The sequence below is a fragment of the Battus philenor genome, unplaced genomic scaffold (genome assembly GCF_028537555.1).
Source record: "Battus philenor isolate CCGP_79_NKW_IND1 unplaced genomic scaffold, ilBatPhil1.0.hap1 SCAF_16, whole genome shotgun sequence".
NCBI lineage: Eukaryota > Metazoa > Arthropoda > Insecta > Lepidoptera > Papilionidae > Battus > Battus philenor.
The window spans coordinates 6,173,841-6,201,514 of record NW_027181678.1 but is presented as its reverse complement, the minus strand read 5'-3'; the positions used below and the strand labels follow the sequence as shown (position 1 = coordinate 6,201,514).

At 34.8% G+C, this 27,674-nt stretch overlaps 2 protein-coding genes across 7 annotated transcripts in view; one reads left to right on the top strand and one right to left on the bottom strand.

Annotated features, from left to right (window-relative positions):
- LOC137919312 (protein-L-histidine N-pros-methyltransferase) overlaps window positions 1–16,275 on the top strand; it is a 73,904-nt gene extending 57,629 nt beyond the window's left edge. For all 4 annotated transcript variants that reach the window (XM_068762356.1, XM_068762354.1, XM_068762355.1 and 1 more), the window contains 3 exons: window positions 11,968–12,177; window positions 13,350–13,522; window positions 14,999–16,275. In XM_068762356.1, coding sequence (XP_068618457.1) covers window positions 11,968–12,177; window positions 13,350–13,522; window positions 14,999–15,213 — 598 coding nt within the window. In that variant the 3' untranslated portion in view covers window positions 15,214–16,275. The remainder of the gene's footprint in view (window positions 1–11,967; window positions 12,178–13,349; window positions 13,523–14,998) is intronic.
- Window positions 16,276–17,300: 1,025 nt separating this feature from the next.
- On the bottom strand, window positions 17,301–27,450 carry LOC137919235 (uncharacterized). 3 transcript variants are annotated; one of them, XM_068762249.1, is made up of 9 exons: window positions 27,332–27,450; window positions 26,947–27,221; window positions 26,652–26,814; window positions 26,406–26,577; window positions 25,890–26,000; window positions 25,036–25,255; window positions 24,313–24,509; window positions 20,316–20,412; window positions 17,301–19,521 (listed from the first exon to the last, which is right to left on the bottom strand). In XM_068762249.1, exons 2-9 carry the CDS (start codon window positions 27,183–27,185, stop codon window positions 19,470–19,472), a joined length of 1,251 nt encoding a protein of 416 aa, XP_068618350.1. In that variant the 5' UTR covers window positions 27,186–27,221; window positions 27,332–27,450; the 3' UTR covers window positions 17,301–19,469. The 3 variants fall into 3 exon arrangements, with proteins under 3 accessions (XP_068618350.1, XP_068618352.1, XP_068618351.1); XM_068762250.1 differs by having other exon boundaries at window positions 19,487–19,521; window positions 20,304–20,412; XM_068762251.1 differs by lacking the exon at window positions 25,890–26,000 and having other exon boundaries at window positions 17,302–19,521.
- Window positions 27,451–27,674: the final 224 nt, after the last annotated feature.

The following is a 27,674-nucleotide window of genomic DNA, read 5'->3' as shown; positions in this document are numbered from 1 at the left end:
CCCGTGAAACAACACCGCGTGTGTGTGACACATTAGTAAATGAGACGACATTCGTTACGGGCGCGGAGTGCTGCCGCTTCTGAATTTTCCCCGTTGAAAAGCTCCTGCAACGGAGCGGTTACAACAGGGAATTGAAAACTCTGTATACTCTTAGACAATAAATATTGTTATAAAATGTAATATACATACTTTATTTGTGAGACACTAAGTATGTATTCATGAAAAATTCTGTTCGTTATAACAAGGTGATTAGTTATAGGTGTAAAAGCTTTAAAAGGGTATTCACCCTTATTTTCATTTATCACCAAAGAGCTTGAACACATTTCGTATCATGTATAAAGATCATGATATGATCACTATGAAATATGTACATTAGTTTATTTTTATAATAGAACGCGACAACCTTATAAATTCTACAGGGAGAGATAGTTAACACTACATTATTTATTAAAAGTAAAATATTTGGTAATCCAAATTTTGGAAACCCTTTTTCTTATTCTGTTACCATTACATTATTAGTTATTTCTAAAACCATTTATTTTAGATGGGGTACCATGCATAACCCTCCAACTCGCCTACACAAAGTTTCAACATGCATCTGAACTAATTTTCAAAACACGCTATCTTACCTGCATCGCATCTACCAATGACGAAAACTATATCCATTTGAACTAGTTTTATATTTTAAAAGAGGCACAAGAAAATGATACACGTCGCGAAATTAAGTCTGTAGGGATTGAGTCAAACGTTTTAATAATCCGTTCAAGAAGTCCCTCGTCTTGATATAGAAGTACGCATAGAGGTTGAAGGGTACCCAGCTCAAAACAATCCTCCTTACGCAAATGTCCTAGTGTATAACATGAGGACTTTCCGATACAATCTTCAAATGTACTGAATATCTCCGCATGTGTTTCGCCTTTTCGTGGAATCAATTTTATTTTATAATAAGTACATTTTCTTCCGTGACAACAGTCACCGAACGACCACCTTTTTATCGTCATTTAAATTCAAGCGACCACACTTAAACTTTATACTAGCAGTACACGATTGGTAGATGGCGATGGTAGATTGTCTATAAAAGGTAATTAAAGTTGATAAACGATTCATCGAGTTTCAAGTTGGATTTGAAGTCTTAACATATGCTCAATCATATTCCCAACGCAAATCCGTTTCAGAACGTTAGCGGAAAAATTAGAGGTAAACATAAATATAAAACAAAAAGGTTTAGTACTTGAATACTCAAATTTCTAAAATAAAATACAACTAAGGGCTTTCTACAAATAAAATATTTTTTCTTAAAACTTTCAAGGCGGCCTTGTAGAGTATGAGTATGTATTAAAGGTAAATAGATATCTCTCTATAAATCACCTTCGACTCAATTCATTAATTATTCAGTTAACAAAATGGTCAAAGGTCGAACATTTCGTACTGACATTATACCTCAGTCTCATTATCGACGCAGCCTTTGCGTTTCATCATGTTTTATGCTGAAAACCATTTTAGATTTGATTTAATTAACTTTTGTGGCATATAAGTACGCAGGTTTTCATTTGTTCCAGCGGTATACAAACATTCTTTTTAAAGATTAAAAATTATATTGCTATCGGAATATCGTGACATTTTTATCCTTTAAAATTACGATCGCTGTTTCGATAGTGATCAATTTTATTAATTATAACAGAATCTTTAATTCCTAATTCTTATGAACTCTCTTGAAACAAGACCGGTCATCATAACTATCTTTGGGGGTAACCAATGCCTTGCAGTGAGTGTCTATCGACTGAGTGTCGCGATTATGACGATAATTTGAGATTAATAAATATATAATTATTTTCTTTTCGAAAAGTTATGTTGTAACTTAACACCTAAACTGGCATTAGTTTTTCAGTTAATTGTCATATTTTTTATTTTATTATTATTCTCATAATCGAATAGAATTTAGAATTAACTATAGAAACCCGATAAGAATAAGGAAAAATATATTTTACAGTTTTTTTTTTCAAAACTAATTTTTATATGTAATAGGATTCTAGAAAAGCTCTAAAGCTTTCTAAATGAAGGTGCTTGGAAATAAATAATATAAATGATCATTGAGTAATTTTAAAAAGTAATTATTTAAAATGTTATTTACTACACATTAACTGAAATTGCGACAAAACTTGTGTGGAAAAAGTTGCAGGCGCAGGGTTGTTGGATAACACAACCTAATGCTCAATCTATAGATAATAATTTATTTTTTTCAAATACAATACATTTAGTCCAGTACCAAAGTATGATGAGGTCGCGAAATTGTGTGATGGAGCTCTCAATAAATCGGTTTGGTCAGGTCCGCTCGGCCATTAATGCCGATAGCGGCGCTCTTCGACGCCTGCATTGTTTTATTACTTGCGTTTTATTGTTTTAATCCGCGTGCGGAGAGCTGCGCGCACGCAGCCTCTCTCGCCCCGCCCAGCGCGCGCCGGCCAATGGCGGCCGCGGCGTGCGCGCGCGACCCTGCGCCGCGACAATGCTCATTGTTTCACTCCATTCTTATTTCATTTACCTTAGTCCATCGCATCCACGCCGGCGCACCTCCCACCGAGCGATAATTTCAATGTCGCCGCGTATTTCGCCGATATTGACTGAGATTCCACTCCCTCGTCACAGCGCGTCGTCGGCCCGCTCAATAAGCAATAAACCATCCGCCTTCGAGAAGCTATTTTAAAGTTCGTCTGCAGCCAGCTTTTACACCTTTTAAAGGTTATTGTGTTTCCAAAATGCTAAATGTAATAACTGACAATGTCGATTGACGGCTTCGCGGTGAAATGTTTTATAGTGTAGAAAAGACAATAAAGCAGGGAAACAGAATCTAACACAAAAAAGCGCATTTAAGAAGTTTATGGTACATAAAACTATCCCTTTTGTTATTAATAGGTACTTTTTGTGAGTGTAGTAGTTAATTCATGTTATCTTAAATATTAGGTGGAGTAAAAAGATGTTTCGCAATTACTATGTACAAACTTGTAATAAAATGTATATTTGGCTGGGTTTTAAAAGTTTACAAATAAAAAGAAGAAAAAAATTTGTAAAATTTTCTTTTAGTCACAATGAGAACCCGATATAAATATTTAAAAAATTAGTAAAAAAAATGTAGAAATATAAAACAAGTTGCGAAAAAATGCATGTCCTTTATGGACTTAATGCAGTATTAGTAAAAGTTAATGTTGGTTCAAGCATTTTCAATCTAGGAATTTAGTGCATCAAGAACGTACCGCGCCCACGATGATCACCATTTTTTAAAAATTAGGCCAATTTTAACGTTTCAGTACTTAGGACGTTGCTGAAGAATGTTAAATTGCCCACACAACAGTTTGGCGTATTTGGAAACAGTTGTGTACAAATGTTTTTAAATACGGCATCTGTCTGTCAAAGCTCGATATTTGGGTACCATAGAAGCTCACTGAAAGGGACATAATGCAATGTGAATTCATATGTTATTCTTCATTGTAACATAATGCAACAGAACCGTTTATGAAAAGAATGATAACTGGTAGTAGAAAGTGAAGAACTAAAAAAAAAGACCAAAAAAGTGCGAAATTCGTGATCGAAAATCAGTCTGGCTTCTAAGACTGTGGTAAAACAGATTGGAAAGGCAATGTTTATTATGAACTTTACCGTTCTTTAAAAACATCGATTAGAGCCTCTACTGAAAACAAACGATGATATAAATAATAATAAAGTAAGAATGTGGAATAAAACTTAGGGAATTAGTCAATAGAAGTACTGTGGGTTTTCGTCGTGATAACACTAGACCACACACATTTTTAGCCTCTTAGCAAAAAAATAGAGTTTGGCTGAGAATGCACCTGCCATATAGCCCTGACCTTGCACTTTCAGATTTCCACCCTTTTCGCAACAAGAATAGACTGTCAAAATCACTTACTTGTCAGGTTTTTTAGTCAGAAGAATTTTAAAAGCATCAGCAGCAACGGCATCATACATATACCAACAAGATGTCAAGATGTCAACGAATAAAATAGCATCTATAGTTAAATGTAAATTAATTTTATGAATAACAAGTCTCAAGTTTTCATATAGAATGCGAAGGAATATTTTTCCTAACCTATTATCTGGTATAATATTCAATAATCAGAAAGTTAGCAGTGAATTTAATTAGTACCATAAAGATTTAATAATAAAAAAAAACAAAACCTTTGTATGAAATCTGATAATAATTTAATGCCTTAATGCCCAACTCTATCATTATCATCATATCAGCCGATAGACTCCCACTGCAGGGTATAGGCATAAGCCTCTCTTATATGTATATGTAGTCGGTCCACCTGGGGGTTACCCGCGCCACGTCTACCTCACGGCTCGCGGCTGCCACCCGAGAATCCTTTGGTCCCAGAGGTCATCAGTTGCACGAGCGATGTGCCCCGCCTACTGACACTAAACGAGCAATTCTTCGAAGTACATCGGTAACCTTGGTTCTTCTGTGAATCTCCTTTTTCCGAATTCGATCCCACAGCGAGCATAGCTCTCGGTGATCGTGAGCCATCTTATAACGCCTTAAGTCATCACCGACAACACTCACTGGTTAAAGACCTTCGGCATTGAGGTATTTTGGCTCCAACTCTATTCCCGTATTTAATTGAATTTTGATATACTACGTTTAATAATATCCGAATCATTTACATCAATTTTAAAATTGTACATAATGCATAAAAAACATAGTTTGTAATAAAGCAAAAATTGGTACCATTTCAATTTCACCCTTTTAGAATATTAAACACGGTATCGAATTTATCGTACACATTTTTAACTTTGCATCAATACGTAAAAGCAAAATCTACTCTGTTTAGTGATTTAATCGCAAACTCGTTTGCAAATCCAAAAATGTGCCTATTCGGGCACGTATCGTACGAACCGTAGTGCGAATTACTTCAAAAGAGACACTGGGCCATAGATAGTAAAATGGCCGGTGAAATAGAAAAATATCGGCGGACACCGCCGTGGCCTGGTAAAATATTCAATCGGGGCAATTCGGGCTCGCGCATAAATTCTTCCCCGCCATTATTTGTAGCGCGCCCGCGACCGAAAATCGCTAGTACATTGATTGTCGTCATTTTTCTCGTAGTACGTATCGTTAATATTTTACGCGTGCGTGTCGTCGGTTTATGGGCCCACTCTTAACACTAAAACGTTTTGGCCGTGCTCTCATTGTTTATAACATTTTACTATCCACGTTTTTTATAGTTTATTGCCGAGTGCCGTCCGGGTTATGACACGTAACAGTTTGTGTGACGGTTCAACCGAACCATACGCCATCCGACTTGATTTTTATTGCAGCCCTAATAGCAAACTTGAGCTTTCGGCTAAGTTCGATCTATTAGCTTAACAAACTTTAAAGAGGGGAATAAAAAAAGTATACAATAATAGGCTCTGAAAGTTTTTAAAGTACCAAAAATTAAACTAAGTATCAACTTGTAAATTAGTTCTTGTTTTTCAACAACTTTGAAAATATCATTGCATCCTGTAAAACCTTTGGAAGAAGTAGATGGCCAATTTCTCATTGAGGATATTTTCCGCTGCGTTTTTCAGTTTTGTAGTTTAATCACTATAGAATGAGAAGAAGAAAACCTCATATAACCAGTTGCAAATAGTAACAAAAGGTGGAGCTTCATCAACAAAAGCTAATCAAAGTCTATTGTAACTAAACAACACACCGAAAATGTAATATTTAACACTGCCTATTCCCCAATAATATTGACGGAAAGATGTAATGTAAATATTATTATTTTTAATATTGTCTGTTGTAAAAACTTTTAGTGTCGTCAACGAAATATCACAGTATATTTCCTAAAAATTCGATTAACAAAAATTCGTGCGTTTTCGTTAACTTTGAGCAAGACTTTGATCGCATTCTTTTACTTTTTACTACATACGCTTTATTTTCAATTTAAATTCTAGGATTTACTACAGCGTTCTAAATCGGAAATTAAGTAATACTTATGTACCAATGTTTTGCACGAGTTATAAAATACTTTGGTTTCATCAATCATTAGGCCGTTTACAAAAGATATCGCAATGAAACTGTGTCACCAATCGACAGACGAACCACCTGAACTTCGGAATTCATTTTATATATCGTTTGATAAATAAAAAACATTGAAATTTTGTATAAATACCATGCATATCGCATACCACAGCTCCGCAAAAGTGAACAGAAAATAACCATAACGAAATGTCCTATCGTCTAATAGATATTAACTAACATAAATAACCCGAAAGATTCAATGTATCCGAAATTTATCGAGACAAGAAAGGCATTAGGCAGCAAATGGGATTCTACATACGTACATACATATCTAACTGTAATTATCCATCCGAGTTTGCGAGCTAAGGAAAAGAATCGCTCTCCTTTGTGTGGGGGCGCCCGTGGGATGGGGTATGGGCAGGCTCACATGGGACGCTCTAATGAGGTGTCTGAAAGCGACAATGTCTTTGAGCAAAGCAAATGTGTAGGTATCTACATACGTGGGGTGGGGCGCCTCCTGCCTCTGCCGCGCTCACACGAATAAATGCGACGCGAAATATACGTTATATGGCTTTTGTAACGGACGGATGCTTTGCCTTTGTGTACGCTACATTATCGCTTAGAGTTAATACAAATGCGTGCGGATTATTCCGAAGCCACACTTTATTTGTGAAAAGCTATATCTTCAGATCATGAACTAAAACATCGAAAGGCTAAAGCTGGAAAAGAACTCTTTAGATAGATACCTTTTTGTAAGTAAATTGCTGAACCATTACAGTTACGATCGTAAACCACTGCAACAAATAAGAGCAGGAGAGATGTTCATGGTAGCAAGTCTTCCGACCCGACGCTCTCATCCACCTATTAATTACAGAATAGCAGCCACACTATTCAGTTTTTAAAAGAATGATACATAAAATGTAATTAAACTACGTTGATATTATTTTTCTGATTACCGGTATAAACAAAAAATATGAATTAGGCGTAAGTAAAGAAACAGTTTTAATTTTCCCAGTTTCATTTCATTTTTAAGCAACATCGAAACCTAAGTTTTTAATAATTATTCATTTGATAATAGGCATTATTTCCCTTATTGTTCAAAAGATTAAAATTAAATACTGGTAACGGAGGCATAGCTAACTAATAATATATTAATACTCTGTTCGCAAATAATGGCTATAAGCGAGGAGTGGTATACATACGTAAATAACTGTAATGCAATTTAAAAAAATGCCGTAGAGCGCTTTAAAGGTTGTTTTTTATTTTCTTAAAAATTTCATGGTCCTTCGTGTCACGCGATTTTGGTGATTGGCATTGGCTAATTTATTTTGAATAATTTATTCTTTAACTTTCGTGAAGAACGTAAGAACATAACATAAAAATTTAAATAGTGTTAATTTTATCTCATAGGTCTGTGATTGTGCTGCCAACATATAAGAGAGAAAACTATTTGAATATCTGTAGGCAGTTTTCTCTAGCGAGCGGGGGAATCGAGCGGCTTCCGGTCCGGGCCGCTTTTAATTTCCCGCGCGAAGCATCCGCCGCGACGGCGCGTTAAGTTTAAACGGCCGGAGATGAGCCCACGTAGTAATATCATGCACGGGCCGGGCCGTCGCCATGGCAACGCCGGCTCAAATGACGTGTGCGGCGCGACGCGGGTGTGAGGCCTTGGGTAATATGATTTGAGCGCCCAGGCGACACCCCGCCCGCTTGTTTGCTCTCCGATGCAATCGCGATACCGCCGCCGCCCCGCCCGCCGACATCTCTCACCTACGTCCTCGATAACCGCATCGGATTCCGTGTTGCAAGCCGCCGCATCCTATTGAAATAGATACCCGCTCCCCCGCCTGGAACACCCACCCCCCACTTCCCAGCTCTCACGCACAATCTTCCACTTCGCTCATGAACCACGGACAGGGCTAATTAAGAAAAAGAACCCAAAACAAATTCTTCAACTCCCCAATAATCAGAATCATCTGGTCATTGATTAATCATAAATTAAACGACAACAACGTCGGTCGTGGATGTACGTCGCTTCCATCAGGTCATGTCTATGTCGGGTATAACAAAAGGAAATGTAATAAGAAATAAAAATTTAAAAAATATGAAATAGATAGACTAGGTAACAGAAATTGCGAAGGATCAGAGAAAAGAACGTTAACGAAAATTTATTATGAAAAAATTATTTTGTATTGCTGTGGACGTCGTATGACTGAAATGATGATGAAACTAAACCTTACGATATCAACTCGATAATATTCTGTTAGAAAATTAAAACAAAGATCCCTGTCAATTGTATCGCATTTGACGCTTAAACTACAGACACTTAAACCTTATAGTAATCCGTCGTTTTAATAAGCCTGTTTATGAACTACTTTTTTTGTCCGACCAGTCTTGGTTGGATCTTGTTTGCATAACTACCTTCACATATACTTTAACTTGAATGAAATTCATCTTAATGTGACTTACATCACCGATCCATACATGTAAGAGTTGACTACAGATGCAATAAAAAACTTCTGCCCTTCTCAGCATGGGCGTCACGGAAACTGAATTATTATATTTGTTGACTCAATATGACCAGTGCAAAGCCTGGGAGTGTCGACGACTGGTGAAAATTACGCGGTGTCGTTGCTCATTAGTCGGATACGGTAGCTTCATGAATGATGTATCTCCCGTCGCCAGCGCCTCCGCGCGGACAATAAAGCAATCACTCGAGACATCCGTCTCATGCGAGCACCAGCGCTCGGCTTTTAACGATATACGAGTGTTGATATCGTCGGTGTCAATGCCACTTATGTGATAACAATATATCTCTTATTCGTGCCTTAGGCGGTCTTATGCAAAATACTACTAAGAAATCCCAGCTTCTTTCCTTCTAAATATTTACAATTTTATCAAAAGTACACAGAGGAATATACGGTTCACGTCGTGCATAGTGTTCCGTACGTTGTCTACGTTGATTCTCCGTAAAAACTACTGTGTATACGCAGCCAAATCTAGGAAGCAAACGTCACCACTACAAAAACAGCCGCTGTAAGCAATTTCCGATATTTTCTCAAAACTATCAAATAATAAGTTAAATAAACTTTGAACGCCTGTATTAAAATTTATGACAGATAGCGTAGTAAAGGAACGAAAAAGTCTGTAACATTTTATTAAGATTTTTCGGCACGTTATTTTCGATGCCCCGGCTGAAAATTATAATTATAAATTTACATAAATTATAATTTTTCCCACGTGCAGTAATTGCGCATTAGAACTAACTACTTACTAACTACTTCAGTCTTTACTATACTGTAGTACTTGGACATGACTACAACAAACTAGCACAACTACAGTACATGATCACAATTTCTGCAGGTCATTTTTTAATATTTTCTATACAAAATACTTGATAGGGGAAGTGAGGATCACGTGGGATTCCTACCCACTGAAACTACCTGTGAATTTCTTACGTAACGTTCTGTACCGATGCATGGTATAAAAGAAATCGGTGTACATCCTAAGGGAGGTTAGACTTCTTGCGACATCCTCGTACCACAGCAAAGCGGGATCAGCTACCGTGGCTATCGGCCCAATGGTTCGCTTGAGTGTGTTGATACATATGCCCTTTATTGTCACTTTTTGCAATAAATAGCTGATACTAATGCTATTCTCGAAATCCCGTGACTAAATATTGGTTCATACCTGATATAGTCTGTGACCCTGATAAAGTAAGGCACAATAGAGTTGTAGCTTCGAAATTGAAAAATCTCGGATCTTGAAAAGAAAAATCTTTAGTTCGTTGGGTTAGGTCGTAACCGGCGTCGATCGACGCCGCCAGGCTAATGAGTGGCGGGTGTGATTGAAATTAACCGTTCGGGGCGATGCGCTCGCGGCGGGTGCGATCGCCGGGCCGCTTATGCCCAGCGGCGCACTTTGTTCGCCATCCGCGGTAATTGCAGCCGCGCTGTTTACTGGAGACCCACCACCATGCGACGCTCGCTCGCACGTAATTGCGCTATTGTTACTGGCACTAGCGGCGCTCTCCTTCCGTACCGACTCCGAGAAAATTAGCTTTTGAATTAGAACCTAGTTATGGGACCGCAATGATTAACTTTATAATTTTGTGTGGCCTGTGAGAATCATTCAACGCTTTTTATATAGGGTAAATCGAAAGATAATTAAATTTGTTCCACATATCAACATTACTCCGCGCAACATTTCGAATCGTCATCACCATCATGTCAGCTGATAGGCGCCTCGACGTTAAGCCTCGCCCAAAGATCGCGTCGATTACTGGCGTTGTGCTGCGTCGCTGTCGCTTCATGCGGACTTACTTACCTTGACTGTGTAGTCGTTCCACCTAGTGAGGGTAGCCTAGTCGTACCGCTTCTACCGACTCGTGGTCACACTGGAGAATATTTTGAATAAAGAACTAAAACTGCACCACTGCTACTTCGTAGTAGGTAACTTTGCAATGGTGCAGTTATAAATCTGACTTTATTATTCAATTAATTCTAAAGTTAAAGGGAGCTAATAGCATAATTACGTAAAAAGATAAAATAAAACACGAGACTTAGACCTTTGATTATATTGAAAAATAAGGAGAGATTAACACGGGACGTATGCGTAGTGGGTCGAGTACGCGCGCCGAACAAATATGGCTAACAAACACGAATATCCATTTTGGTTACAATATATAACTAATAACGCGGTTTGGATCTATTCTTTAACTGAAATTGAAAGCTTTTTACTTTTGTCAATATCTCGTTTCCAGATGAACATTTACATCTTAGAAAGCAATTAGTTCGCCTAATTTGCAGTTACAGAATCTCCTAAAATCGTCTAACCACCATTTTCCACCAACCACACTTTCTGATACCAACCACATTTTCTCCCATTAAGTAGGAAAAGGATTGCTGCAATTTTTTCCGCCACTTCTTGTTCTATCCTATTGGGTACGCTCAAATCGAAATGCTTACTGTATATCGAATGACAACCAAAGTCGAGGTTTTTCATTTTGAAGGCCAAGCAACTTTAGAGTTTGGCGGCCTCACAATGCAGTTGCAGTCTATTTATTGCAAAATAGAATATGTTAAAACGATATCACCCACCTCAAAACCGATGAAACTTTAAGCGCCAAAGGGAATAGCATTTGTCAATAACAAAAAAATATTACCATTTCATAACGCTCACATACACACTACACTAGCCTCTCTCTGAAAAATCGTTGAGCATTTTTTCCTTCCCTTGTACTAAGCGATTGACTGAAAACGAGACATAAAATCGTGCAATTGTTATAAAATTATTATACATATACATGAAAACATGTAATTGTTAAAAAGTAATTATTATGAGTGGATGAATATAAGTTATTTGTTGGTATGTACGTACGTTATTAAACGTATATAAGAATATTCTCCGAAACTGTTGTGTTGTTAGTGTGTAAAAATATCCGAAATAATGTTAGTGATATCAGAGTTGCTAACATCACGATTATTTAAAAAGATTACAGAGGCCCTTTCTCTAACACACATGGCGATTGGTTGTAATTGTGAAAGCTTTAAAGGGTTAAATGTATGGTACATCCCAAAATCAATCGTTTCTAAAATACTAAATAACGTAATAATAATATATAATAGTAAAAAGCGTTTCCAAAGTCACGGTAAATGTACATTGTAAAATTAATTATTTTCTACTATCGGTCCCTAGAAACACTGTACTGCCGGAAGTAATTGCTCTGTTGAGAATGATCACTTTATCTCGTATAAAGTGATCACAATGATTGGAAATAGATGTAAAAGTTTATATAGGTTTTGCAGACATTATATGGGCTATACATTTACTACTTTAAAGCTTTTACACCTCTAAGCAGTCCATTGTTTGTCGCCTGCAACGTTGTTTAAATACGTTTAACGTGAGGGGATCAGTTTATTGAAAATGTGAAAATATTGCAATTGCAGGTGGCTGGGACGTGGCTCGATGTTCGTGGTGTCGGGTGCGCAGGCGCAGAAGCTGTTCGACGCCGCACGAGTGCGGCCTGGCGGTGCACTCGTCGACGTCGGCGCAGGAGACGGCGAAGTGAGTCGTCGTTTCGCGCACCTCTACACAAGCAAACTGGCCACCGAAATCTCCTGCTCCATGCGAAAAGCACTCAGCACCAAGGGATACACGTGAGTCAATCGGCGACATGGTAGTCACTTCCAAATAAATCTTTAAACAAATTTTACGTCTGCTCATTTTTCGCGATCAAAGCAACCAATTGCTTAGAAACAAATTAAACAACTTCGCGTATTACGATCTTTATTTGTCGCCACGTTTTCGTTTTATTCTATTAATAATAAAGGCATTGTAGGAGTGTCTTCCTTGAAATGCAACTGATTGTGCGTAGGTTTAATTGCCTCGGGAACTCTAGAATCTGAATGCTCATTGCGCTTTAAGTGTTAGCCCGAGCCTCAAAATGAGGCCGCGGTTATTGGAAAACCCTTCGTCCAGTCAACCTATGCAGGTTCCGCCTAAGCGACACAAGACCATGTCAGCTAATCCGGTGGAATAAATAATGTAAAGATCCTTGGGCTTACTGTAAAACGATGCAGGCTGTCTTCAGCTGTAAATGTAATAACTTTATAAGCTGATAGGTAAACACTGTTAAGCTCTTGGCTCTCAAGAAGTGATTTACTTATTAAGTCGAACGTATTGTATTATAAGATATTTGGGTGTTAAACATTCGTCAAATGTGTTCGTACAATCAATAAGACCTTGAAAAGTCTCGATGGACTATTCTGAAAAAAGTTATTGGCTAGAAAGGCAGTTCAGTGGAAAAATTAAATAAATGTTTTAAAACAATCACTTTGTCTTCGTTTAATGGCTTAATAAATAAATTTCAAAAGATTATTTACAAAATTAAGTTGTCTATTTGATACACTGCAAGATTTTATATTTTATTTGTAATGTTTTTCAATGTAAATATAAAGTAAGCCTAATTTATGACAGCAAGAGATAGATGTGTATGTTAATAAACATTCCTGTTTTTCTATTTTCAAAGTCCATTTTAAATTTTTCCCGTGGCTTATCTTAATATTATAGCGTGATTGAAGACTTAGTACGTGTTTTGATCCTAGGACGGCGCGGTGTTTGAAAGTACCGGGGGAGATTTTTTTGTAAATTTATATTTTAAACCCAAAAATTATCAACATTACATTTTTGAGTTGTTGTATACGCCTTTGAAAAAAGTACATGTAGTACTTGTAACATAATACCATTGTTAGAATAAATGAATGCTACATTACTTGTCATTTAATCATCGTGTAAACAATAAACACGTTTGACTATTGTTCACCGGCAGCGTGCTGGACGCGGAGGAGTGGTGGCGCGGGCAGTTCGAGTGCGTGTGCATGCTCAACCTGCTGGACCGCTGCTCCGAGCCGCGCGGCATGCTGCGACGCGCGCGCTCCGCGCTGTCCCCGCAAGGCGTACTCTTGCTGGCGCTCGTGCTGCCCTACAAGCCCTACGTCGAAGGTGAACCCTTACCTCCACTCATCTTCACTGCATCTCTCCAAAACATCGCGATGATGGCCAGTTTCCCCGCCAAATCTACTCATTTATTCTCATTATTATCCACACAGGATCAAAGTGACCACACGTACATCACGAGAAGCATTCTGGAAGAACCCAAATTAAAAATTCGGATCAAATTAAAATCCCTTATAGTGCATCCCATATTAAACTCAGGCTAGTTTTTTGTGTTCCCTTGCACAATATTCTTAAAACATTACGGTACTTACTACTTACGTAGTCAGAGCAATTCATTGCCAACCTTTATATTCACTTAAAAATCTTTCACACTGTAATAGAATTTTTTACAAGGCTCTATTTTATGAACTTTTTAAATTTATTACAACATAACATAGAGACATTAAATGGAAGTGTAATGTGCTATCGTACACATTTGCCAATAAAAGAACACACATCCAGCGACTTCCCGCGACCTTGAGTATGTCATCCATCCACCTTGGGGGGGAGGGGGGTATACTCGCGCAGCCTCTACCGGCTCGTGGTCAAACTCACGATCCTTTCGGCTCCGACGATCGTCAGAAAGGGGTCTTGAATGAATGAAAACCGCAGAGCGTCACAATAAATAAAATGTTTATAATAAGGATATAATAACACTCAGACGTAAAACCTTAACTAAGACTGATTAGACTACTCGACTGAACTATGATATAGCTGTAATGCTGTTACGAACGGATCGCCTTTACTAAAAAAAAATGGCGGAGGGCTATTTATAGTCGCTTGAATTAAATAACCCTTTGGACTCTTATCTGGCAAACTATGACCTATTTATAATTGTTTAAATTATTGGATAACATCTTTGGATCTAAATACTGTTAGCGTAAACAACCCATTGGCCTTTGTTCCGGCAAACAATCATATCCAATGTATTACTTTTTAACTTGGATAACAATTGAGTACTTATAACAATTTAATGGTATAGACATCATTTAGGTGCAAATAAGAGAAGAATACAGTGGATCACAAAAATGTTTCATGCTATTCTACTTTTTAATTGGGACATCTTCCGTAATGTCACAGTAGTAGATACATATTTTATTAATACCCATTGTCGAAAGTAATTTTTGAAAATGGACTAATACAAGTTGTTTGTTAGTGGTTATGAATACCGACGCAACAATACCATAAGAGCGATTTGTCTCACTGATCTCTGAAGACATTGTTACGCTCTTACTAGAATTAAAAAAAATTCTCTGAAACTTCGTTGTAATGTCAGAAATAATGGTAGTGATGACAGAGATGTTGCCAACATCACATTTTTTACAACGCCTTCTGAGGCTATTTCTCTGACGTGTTTATGAAATTTTATTTTGGACTCGATCAAATGACGGATCTGCATATATTTATGAACTACAACACAGTTGCATCAGTGTTCTAGTGTCATAAGTTGGTAAAATGTAAATGATTTGTTTGATATTCTAGCGACGGCGGACCACAAGCCGACTGAGCGACTGCCCATCACAGGCACGACCTTCGAAGAACAACTCTCTTCTTTCGTTACTTTCATGCGCGATATTGGATTCGAGCTGGCAGCGTGGTCTCGAGCGCCATATTTGTGCGAAGGTGATTTTGCGCAGGCCTATTATTGGCTGGACGACTCAGTTTATGTATTCAAACCTATTGAAGCTGCTACGTGAGAACATGTTAATATAAGGTATAAAGATAAATCACATCGAATTTAGTTATTCCAACATCCCACTAATTAGTTAAAAAGTTATTATTTTCTGTACACGCTGATAACAAAATAGGTCAATTTTTATTTATTTTTATTATTAAAGTATATTTTTCTTTTTATTTTAAAATATAAATTCCAAAAACATTTATTTAAACAAAGTTTATAAAATCATTGTTAGCATAGCCAATAATTTTATAATGTAAGTGCACGTGTTCTTCAAATTGTAACGTTCCATTTAGTAGTCTATTAAAATAAGTTATTTCAATTTGTATAATTATATAATCTGCTTAATTAACGCACATTAATTCTATCATTAAATGAAATATGTTTAAACGTGCGCAATATTTTACAATCTGCAAAAAATTATTAATGAAACATCGCATGCGGTGCATCGAATCGCCATTTGAAGACTGTCGGTTTTTCTCTTACAGCTATTGTATCTGTCTAATATAATACAAATCGTATCGTTCCTTAAATATATTAAAAATTTGCTATAAATTTATTATATCGATGAAGTCGATAAAATACGAATCAAATATGCGTGTTAAATGTGTTGTGAAAGTCAAAATTTCATTACACTTGTTTTAACAAATAACTTTTGATCACTTTTGTAATAATATTAAAGTTTTTTGTACATCTATGATTACAGTAAAATTGAGTCGTCTGTGCTTAGTATTTTTAGAAACAAAATAACCTTTTTTTGCGCCAATAAAGAATGTTATAATCAAATTTTTTTAAGAGAAATATACTGTCATTCCTCGTTTATTTTTAATAACTTTGTTAGGCATATTCACTATTATTTCTAATTTCTGAAATTATAAATACATTCCTTACATGTGTAACTAGCCAATTTAGTCTCCTTAAATGAACATTTTTTACTTTTAAGATTAGCTAAAAACAACGCATTTTCATTTAATAAAGAACTTTCTAAGTTTGAAAGTTCAAAGTAATGTAATCCTTTATAACGTAAAAGATATGATCGTAGTAAACAAATGTAAGATATTTCCAAATTTTATATTAAGTATTCTGTAACATTACTTCAAATTTTTTACAGCCCATACATATTTATTTATAAATAGATTTTCATATTTGTACTATTTGTGTTTAATAAATTTATATTACATTGTCAAAAAAATCATGTTTCTTTAATTATGCTGCCCCAGTTTAAAATCTACAAAGGAACACGACACAGAACAATCTATGTAAGAGCAGGAGAACATCTCCGCGCTGTAAAAATGTCAGACGAAAACTGACTTTTTCCCCATGAAAACACATCCTAAGCTCATTGGCACTAATCGATAAGCAAGGTTGAGAATTTTCTGGTATTGATTCCATCCTCTCTTGAAGGCACTCCCGAGTCACTTTACAAATAAAAAAGCAATTGGATAATTCTTTTTTGATTCGCATATTAGGACAGGCTACTACAAAAGAATAGATGTCTACTACAACTAAAGTATAAAATTCCAATGCAAATTTAACAAGATCATATCATATCGTCACCTCTTTATTTCTTTTACGTCATGAGGCAACGAGGCGAGCAAATCATTCAATCGATAATAAATAACCCACGTTTCTCATACCAACGTTTTCACTCGCACAATGAATAAAATGTTTAAAAATCAATCATTGAATTTAATTAAAATCACTGACGAAAACTTAATGTTGAATTTTTTAGAACTCAAAGCTTATAGTAAATTAAATGTCCGTAATCCATTCATTCTTTACAAACACCCACGTCGCTAGAGCTGCTACAACTGCATTAATTGTTTTTGAGTAATTTTGATTTTCAAAGGGTGATTGACAAACTTACAAAATTGCATTGTCTAATTTAAACCTACTTAAGATTTAATTGTGAAATTTATAGGAAACGTTATGGTTTAGTCGGAAAATTAAGTTTGAAAAGTAAATCTTTATAATAGCAAAAAAGTTTTCAACTCACGAATGAAAACAATAAATATTAATTCAAAACAATACAACGCGTTGAAATAAAACAAAATGTTCAATTATTCATATATTTATTTAATCTAAGCACTGTTTTAAGTTACTGTATATAATAACACTTTTTTAAAGTTAAATATATTTTCGGCAAAAATAAATTTCATGGCAAGGCCAAACAAACGTTCCAGATCATTCTTAATAATAGTTTTTAATAATTTCACATATGAAATTCATTAAATTATTAAATTTTTTGTCAATCAAAAGATTGTAAATAAATAATTAAACCAAAATAAAGCAAAAACGATTATGTATTGCAAAAGAAGACTTGAAAACTATGAGTCTTACAAAAGTTGATAAAAAAAGAAATTGAAACAAAAATTATCGATGCCTTATATAATAATTAATAAGAAGACCTTGGCCGTAGGTAAAAGTGCAGTGGATCATATTGGATGCAAACATATATTTAAGTAATTTTTACCAGGCAACTGAACTAAAATGGCCAGAATCGGTGATATATTAAGCTTTCTATCTAGTTTTATCAGTTCCAATAATTGAAGAGCGTTTCCAAGATTTGTTTGCGTATAATTTCGAAAACCACAATACAAAATATGAAATCCTTTTTTGACTAGAAATCTTAATTCTAATACAGAGAGATTCTTTTGGAAATTTATAATACTTTCTCAAAGGTTAATGAAGGCTATCAACTTAAGTCTATGTTAGTTTTTTTGAAAAAGGTAGCCTCATCACTTGTAATACCGAACAAAATATCGGGTACCTTAACTGCCACAGTGTGCTTTATTGAATTAGAGTAACAAATGCCGTGTAAGGTATAAGTAATAACTGGAATCGTAGATTAAACTATGTGATGTGTGTTGTGATCAGGCAATAACAAAAGATGTTTACACTTACAAGTACAGCCCTGCGGCCCGCGAAGGCAGTCGCTACTCACCTTAAATTTTTATTTATTAGAATTACTGTACTAATTTACAAAATTTAAACATAAATAGGCTTTGCCTAACAATTATTGCACTAGCATAGTTTTGAAGACAAACATTAATTACAATGTGTACGTTATAAAATGCAAATATTTAACTTATAAAATATCAGTATCGATTGTCACATCCGAACATATATAGAGGTAAAAAAAAATATTTAAAAAAAACATATATAAAGTAACATATTTTGGCGAAAAACGAACATAAAATTTGTGAACAGTTCGTAAAATATAAGTCACTGAGAAGTTTTAAACAACACCATAGTGAATATTATTTAGTTATATAATATACTTGGCGACGGCCATCATTCGCAAATAAACTTAACAGCATAATAGACCTCGATGCCAGTCTTGTCACTGTTTTTCATTATCCAGACAGACCTATCTATACATTCATAGGCAACACTAGCTACGTCAAAGTGAAAAACTTGCAGTCTTCTTTAAGATAACTACCTCCCCAAACACTTGCTTAACAAGACTATGACCAATCACAAGATTGTGTTCACATTTACAATCATTTGTCATAATAAACATCGACGACCTGATCTTTAAAACGTAACAAAGAAATCATCTTAGAACTGATAAGTTATTATCTTGACAAAAAATTATTCATTTCAAATACAATAATTCTATAAAAAACATTTTAAATAATTAATTTTAAACAATTGCAGATCAATTAAATGGCGGAATAAAAATTTAAATTCATGTCAAGACTTTGCTCACACTACACGCATTACACTTCTATCACAGTGAAAAGTACTGTACAGAAAACAATGACAGAATAATTCAAATTAATTTTAAAAAATAGGCGAATCGAAGAACAGTCATTAGAATCTAAGTACTTGACTGTAAAATTATAAGAAATATTGTCACATTGTAAATTCAGAGTAATGTTAAATAATAAGTATGGAAATCAGATTGAATAACTGCCTGCATTTGTCTTAAGCAAAGTCTACAAGTTAGCTTATAAAATCACTCTGTACAACCAAAGTACAAGTTACATAAAAAAACAATTCTAAATGTAAATTTGTGCTAGAACAAGTTAAACAGGAGCAAAAATCTACTTAATCGTTCCCAAACAGTTAAAACATTACAAGAAAAATTGCAAAAACAAAGCTTACAGTCGTTTTACTACTTTCTACATATGATTTTAAAACAGTCGTCTATCAAAGGTTAGAAATATCAATCAACGTTATAGAAATAAATCACTTTGAAATAAATTACTTGAGGAATGCGACGAACATCGCACTGACGCATTAGAAGTCACTCAAAGGCGTGTCCAGCAGCTAGTTGCCGCTCACGATCTTTCGACTCTCCAGCTCCTCCATACTATTTGAACTAGAATAAAGTAGGAACATGATATTTTTTAGATTCAAGTTAATTAATATTTAATAATTAAAATTTATTTTAATTTTTGTAAATTAAAAATTAAATTCAATATATAATATAAAATTAAATACAATGTATAATATAAAATTTAAATTCAATATTAATTTGTAATTACAACACAAATTGATATTAAAATTAGACTCTTAAAGAAACATGTAGTTTATATATACATCCAACTTTTTACAATTTTTTGTTAAAACTCTAATTTTCTAATATCTCTCCTGTTTACACTTAACAACTACTTACTTTGTCTTTTTTTTTTCATAAATTACAGCAAATTATTTTAAATGTTGCAACTACCTACCTAATGGTGCTAAAGTTTTACACACATAATATGCAATATGAGATTTCAGATACATATTTATTTAAAGTTAAAATGTTAGCTGATTAGAGAAACCACTTTTGTATTGAAAAAAATCACCTGATTTGAAGGACATACATAAATATGTCCGATTGTACAAGTGAGATAAACTACACCCACTTGTCTGCAACTAGACTACAAAAAAAGTTTTATTTGTGAATTTATCTATTTGTAGGTCATTGAAACCAGCTCCATAAAATCCTAACACAAAAATAACTAGATAAATATGCAGCAAAATACCTGATCTCCGATTACAATAAGTTTTCAAGTTTCCAATGAAGCTGTAAAAGCCACCGAGACTCTCTCGTAGATTATTAGAAATATTTTTTATAATTACCAATTAATGTGAATAAATTCTGTATGAACACACATAAAATATTACCGCAGTTTGTCGTCATTTTTCCACGAAGTAACCTGGATGTGTGGGGGCGGCAAGTAGCTCCTCAGAGACTGCACTAGCTGGATTGTGTCCAAAAGTACTGAAAAATATAATAACCATTTATTGTACCTGTACTTTTTCAGCTATATATGTTTAGATAAATATTACTACTTAATATTAAGTAAACATTTTATTTGCAGATATACATGTACCACAAAAAATTTATATTGAAAATCCACAAAAACATGTTTATTATTATAATGAAAATAAAACTATCTTTGTTCATTTTAACATGTAAGAAGTTGTATATATAACTGTTAAATTGACAAGACTTTATCACCAGCTTAAGCCAAAAAATTTAACCCTTTGGCCTATAACCACATGTCTGACTTGTGGTAAAAAAAATTGTGCCATAAACGAAATCCACAAATAAGACTGATGGTGAAAATTTTGTGCCATGACCAAAACCCACGAGTCTGACTTGTGTTGAAAGGGCCAAGGTTTAATTACCTAAGTATTAGTTTGTAAAATGCTATGGATTAATTACCTAGTTTTTATTTACTGATCAATTGAATTAAATTGCACCCTAAACGCCTAAGTTACTGTTTGTACCTAAACACTATTATATAACATTTCCTTTCGTTGCACTGGAATATATGTCATGCAAAATACGCATTTTGCGCCAGTTCACGTCCACGGTTGAACAGTTCAATGGGACGGCGCAGTCGATTTTCTTTTCAACTATGGCTTTCGAAACTGACAAAGATCGTATAGACCAAGAGGGTTAAGTGTTTTCAGTTTCAAATTATTTTAAAGTTTCAGTTTAAATTAAAGTCAAGCTGAAACTTAATGAAAGGACAGTTAATGATACAAAAATGCTGCCACTTCAAAATTTACTAGTTTAGTTATTTTATAAAAGCACAACTGCAGCAAATTCAAAAACTATTGTAACTATCGCCATAAAATGTACACTTTTACACTCTTGTAGCAATATCACCAGTCCTATGCAATGTACCATCCTGATCAATGTTAACTGTGTATACTACATCACTCATATCAATAGCCGTACGATGTAGTGTTATACTCGTATGTATTATATGGACATTTTAAAAACCCCAACTTCAACACTTTGCCTTATCTTTAAAATATAAATCTAGTAAGTAAGTGCGTCTAGGTACTACTCTTCCAAGGTTGTGCTTTAGTGAATTTTCCCTAAATGACTAATCTACAAAAGTCGTTAAGAGCTCTTTTCTTCATGTCTAATACTTATCTTCAATAACTGTAAATACATTTACTTTTATACGATATAAAACAAAATGTTAAAAAAACGCGCCCATAGGGCGTCCGCGTTTGATACCTGCCGCTCCTACACTGGCTGGCCGCTTCTAAACGTTCAAATAGTGAAATAACGTTTATTCCGACATAAAACAAAATGTTTTAAAAAAACGCACCCATAGGGCGTTTGCGTTTGATACCTGCCGCTCCTGCACTAGCTGACCGCTTCTAAACGTTCAAATAGTGATATAGCGTTTATTCAGACTTTGGACAAAATGTTGAAAAATCGCGCCCGTAGGGCGTTCGCGTTTGATAACTGCCGCTCCTGCACTACGCGCCTTATTATTCCAAAGGCCTCATCAGTTCAGGTTAGGCCTTGGTAAGATCTTCATGTTTCGGCTGCTGCAGTCCATTCGACAGAGCCTCAGCAACCATCTTTGAGTGCTTATATACTGAACTGCAATCTGATTAGCTAAGATCCTTTCGCTCACAAAATGGTATTGAGATCTATGTATTTGCTTCTTGTGCAGTAGACATCATTGCCTGATATACTGATAGCACTTTGATAATCACAGTACATTTGTAAGGAAGTACCTGAAAAAGACTGCTTTAGCCAAATAGCCTCTTGAATGGTTGTAGCCAAAGCCATGTATTCTGCTTCTGTGCTAGACAGAACCACAGTGTGTTGTCTTTTAGAACTCCCCTCCACTTATGGCAAAACTCTGAATTTAAAGACATGGCCAGAGCAGGATCGTCTGTCTTCGGCATTGCTTGCCCAGTCTGCATCAAAATAAGCAACGATATTATTATCGTTTCTTCCAAATGTAAGTCCGAAATTGATTGTTCCTTTCAAATATCGCACACTTGTTTACCAGCAGTACAGTGTTGTGGAGTTGGCTTCTTATTAAATTTACTAAGTGTATTTACAATAACAACAATATCTGGCCTTGTTCCTTGTGAAATGTACAATGAGCTTTCTATTAATTCCTGATATGGTATGTTGTGTATCACTTCACTGTTATTTCCAGCCTTCTTTAATTGTAAGCCAGTTTCGCACGGTGTATGGACAGGCTTACAGTCACTCGTGCCGAATATATCGAGTATTTTTTATTTATATAAAAAGACTAGTCGAGAGTAATTTCATTTCTTTCTATGAATATTTTAAACGCAATGCATTGTTTTGCAACACCTAAGTTTTTCATGTGAAATTTTTCCATTAATTTATTTTTCATCATTAAAGGAGATAATTAATTGTTAAAGAAAAATAATAGATCATTCACATATACAGTTATAAATAATACATCTTCATTACTTATTATTCAATAGTAAATGCAAGGATCGACCTTTGGCCTTGACATTCCAATATCAGGTAGAGTTAAAGTTAATTTTCTGTTTCACCTCCTACTTGTTTGTTTTAACCCCTGATTGATTTTAGTTAAGACCTCATTTTTCTGTTGAAAATGTAACAGTAGTGACATACATCTTTCCTCTTCAATGTCACCTTGTAAAAAGGCTGTAATCGCATGTAGTTGGTAAACTTTAAGATTGCACTTGACAACCAAACCAATAACATATCTCAAAGAATTGTAACGAATTACTGAAGCATATATTTCATGATAATAACATTTTATTACAAGTCTTGCTTTATTGCATAATTTATTCCCACACTCATGTTTTGGTTTTAAACACTCATTTGCAAAGAATTGCCTTTTTGTTCACTGGTAAGGCAACTAATTTCCACATATCATTTTTTAATAATGATTGGATGTCATAATTTGGTTAACATATTCTTATAGTTTATAAAGATAGTTTCAGGAATTTTCTGTGTATGATGATATATATCAAGAGATAGTATAAGACCATATTATGGTGATATTGACATATTATGAGATGATGCACGTGGTGGATCTAGGTAGGCAACCCTTCCCGACCCACCGTCCAGATTAATCGTACTAGTAACCTAAGACGACAAACCTGCCTGTTACGTATTCCGACCGCGTGTCAATAGGGGTTTACATGTATTTTCATTTATTAGACCTCAATTTTTCGGTGTACATTAATGTATTTTGCTATTATTATATGTATTCCTACAGTTTCACTCTTTCTTTCAGACATCCTATAATCTTCCTGCAATTGAAGTGTGCCCGATAGATGTAAAGCGCGCTAATTAGATAAATGTTGATGTTGTTCGTAAAGCTCGCTAGGTACAAGTGTTGATTAAATAAATAAATAAATAATTATGGCGATTTTGTTTAATAGCCTATATTCCAATTTACTAGAAGCCAAATTTAATTTCTTTATTTGTTAACTAAAAAGTTATAGATTTTTGAGACGATTCGGGCAGTTCTGGCACATAGTGCGGCGGCTACGTTCAAGCGAGAATAGTCAGGAGAGACCCATGTCGCTCCTGACCGCCGAGTAGTCCTCGCTTCGCTTAATTTACAATAAACTTTAAACACTAACTTATACACCTACACAGGTATACAGTTCTCTTCGTGCGTACGTCTTCGAAGTAATGCGATACGATCGCCCAGTGTAAATTTATAGTCCGCGAAATCAGAGTTTTACAGACCAAAAATTAACATGAAACAAAACTTAACTTAAAAACTTAAATCGCACAAAACTTAAATCGGTTAGCAGCACAACTTCAAACACATTAAATACAATGAATTGAGGAGTATTTAACATAACATTTACAGCGAAGATAGCAAAATGCAATATTTACTTTTTTGGAGCTGTTCACTCTGCTTTCCATAGGGTTTGCACATAGCGGGACGAACACAAGGTCGCATACGCTGCAGGTTACGCGCTAGCTCGGCAAATGCACGTACTACTCGCTCCTGGCCGCCGCCAGTCGCGCCGCTGACAGCACTGCCACTGCTCCCCCCGCCCGACAGTCCCTCCAAACTTTCCAAATTCGCTCTATGGTTGTAAAAAAATAGATATAAGGAAGCAAATACATTATTGGAAAATGTTGTATTCTGAAATATGTTTAGAAACTACATGATTGGGAAAGACAATTTAGTTGTTCAAACTTTTAAATAAAATATATAAAGATATTTCCTTAAATCCAATGTTACACCAATTAAATCCAACCAATGATGTTTTTTTTTCACAGGCCTGTGTAAAAATGAAATGCTGTAACTCTAAATGACTATGGCAAAAAAATAAATATTTTTCATAAAAATTTAAAATATTTAAATCTTTTAAAAATGATCAATGTTTGCATAAAGTCTTCTTTTTGTTTGACAAAGCAGACACTAGATGTGTTCTAAATTAATATATATAAAACTGACAAATTTGTTTGGTATAAAATAAAGAAGCTATATTCTTATTATTATAATGAAAATACAAAAATTTAACTACTGAAATTGCATCTGAGAGGAGATTATTTGATATTTGTAAGAATAAACTGTTGCACTAATAGCAAAAGAGTTATATCATTTACCTCAAAAAGTCTGTTAGTTTATGCTCATCCGAATAATGATGCTTAGACTTAGTCTCCAAACTGGACTGTGAAGAAGCTGAGGAGCGCTGCTGTGAATGGCTGTACTTATCCATGTTAGTCTGATGAGCCAGAGATCTGTTCTGATGCTGCAGAAGCATTTGTTGATGCTGTGACAGTTTATCTTGTGAACGACGATCTGATTTCTCCCCTGTCATACCAGCTGGAATGAAAAAAAATGCTCATTAGTAATAATTTAAAATCTGTGTACAATGTTCCAAAATAAAAAGCATAGTATTTAAAAAGAAAGTATACAGTATATAGTTAAATTGCAATATAAACTAACATATTGCAATTTAACTAATAATGTATTCAACTATACTATTCTAATTCAAGCTTCTAATCTTCTTAAACATTTTAATTATAGTGCTACCAAAAGCAGCAAGAGGGAAGAAAAAAAAGACTTGAAGGCCCAAACACTTGTTAGCTTTAAAGGTGGACTCCCCTGATCCCTTTCCATACTCCCAGCATCTAGCTGTGTGAATATCTAAAACTGTACTAAGATAATTTTCTTTAGGGATTTTACATAATTAATGGTAGTATTAACATAAAATATTTCAAACAAAAGTTACAGCCTAAGTTATATTGCATTGCTATTTAAGCTCTAGATTTTACAAAAAAAAAACTAATGACTTAAAGCAACCAAAAAAAGTGTTATAATGGTTCTGATTATATTATTAAATCAATACTCACAAAACCTTGTTTAACAAACAGAAATTATAATTCAAATAATAATTATAAAATAATGCATTAACAATAATTCCCATTAATATTGAGATGTTCAGGCAACAACTCACTGAGAGCAGCAATGTGCGGTGCAATCGGCAGCTGGTAGTCCTGTGCCAGAGCTGAGCCCCTCAGCAATCGCTCCACTGCCTGACTGTCGGACAGGTTCGAACTGCCCGCATCTAGACACGTTAAGGAGGCCCACCGAGCCCATTACCAACAACATACAGTAAATAACATTAGTTAGTGAATGTATTAACAGAATTCAAGACAATATTCAATTAGATGTTGATATTATTTTGGTATAGCTTTTTCTGAACATATGAATATACCAAATACCATATGACATTTAATTTATAATTTAACGGTTAAAAATTATTAATGATAACATAACAGGCATCAAATGCATGTGTAGTCTTTATTAATACTAGCACCACATATTGAGTTAGTAACATGAATACATGCATGCATTTTTAAAGAATAACCATACATATATGTATATGTATCTCACAAAAAAAATTATAACATTTTTACCGATGAGTATTTAGTAAAGCTACAAAAAAATTAAAAACAGACTGATGTCATACCCGGAATATAAGTAGGCTGTTGCGATAAATGTTGTTGTATTGATTTTTGTGTCATCTCCAGTTGGTTCTTGTAGTAGCGACATGCTGGATTTGGGCAGTTTTGTACTACCTCAATTATAAACTCCTTTTCCATACCAAATTGTTCCCTACCTATTGTATATGATTCAACCACCTTCAACAATTTAAATCTGAATTAATATCTGCAGTATGCAATTTCAAAACATATGAGAACATAAAGGTGGTTACCGCACGAACTGTAGCTTCTAGACCAAGATGTAACCCATGTGGACCATTCATATGTTTCAGCATTACTGCATTGGCAAAATGTTCATATGGCAAAATAATCTTCCCATTTTCACGCAATATCAGTCTTCCTTGTGTATCTAAACCAACTCTGGATGCCATCATTCTACAAAATCATTTTCAATGTTAGATATCTTTGTTTAATTAGATTAATATATATATGTATATACACTTTAACCACATCCTAACAGCGATTGAATTATTTTTGTAAGAAAGGTATAAAAAAGTTGCAAATTACTGTAAATAGGCTGCACTAGGTAACATGGAGGATTCCTTAAGATCACTGAAACATTGTAATAGTTCTATGCTCGGACTCCAGCCTTTGTTTTGCAAGTACAACTGTAAGAGCATATAAAGTTTTTCGGTGACATATCCCTCAGCACCGTGCGGCGTCGCCGCTCCTGACGAACTTGCCGCACTGTTGACACTGCCGGTGCTCTTTGCTAAAACACTCTTCATTGTCTCCGCCAAATCCATCTTGTAGATGTCTAAATAAGTCCTCTTTTGGGAATCCTGTAAGAAAATATTTATTATTGATAAAAAAGAAACAACTATAATCAATATTCACATACGGTTTATGAGTAGACTATTTGTCACTATTTCGATAATAACACAATTCGTACCAGAATGATAATATCTTAGTGCTAACAATTTTCAAACAAAGAATTATATCAATGTTACAAAATATTCATTAGCGTTATTCAAGAAAAATATAAAATAGTTACGGAAGCTTCTTTTTACTTTGACACTGTCAAACAATGTTGCCCCTTATTTGTTTGAAGATTTCAATTACTACCATCAAATCCGCAAGTCTAACACCATAAAAACACGCTTTTGGCAAATTTGGAGAACAAGGAATATACTTGACTTCAAAGAATACTTACAAATTACTTGGTTGAATAAGATGGAGAACACCTTAACTGGTATTCCTCATAATTAAGATTACTGTGCAAATTTTTATTAATG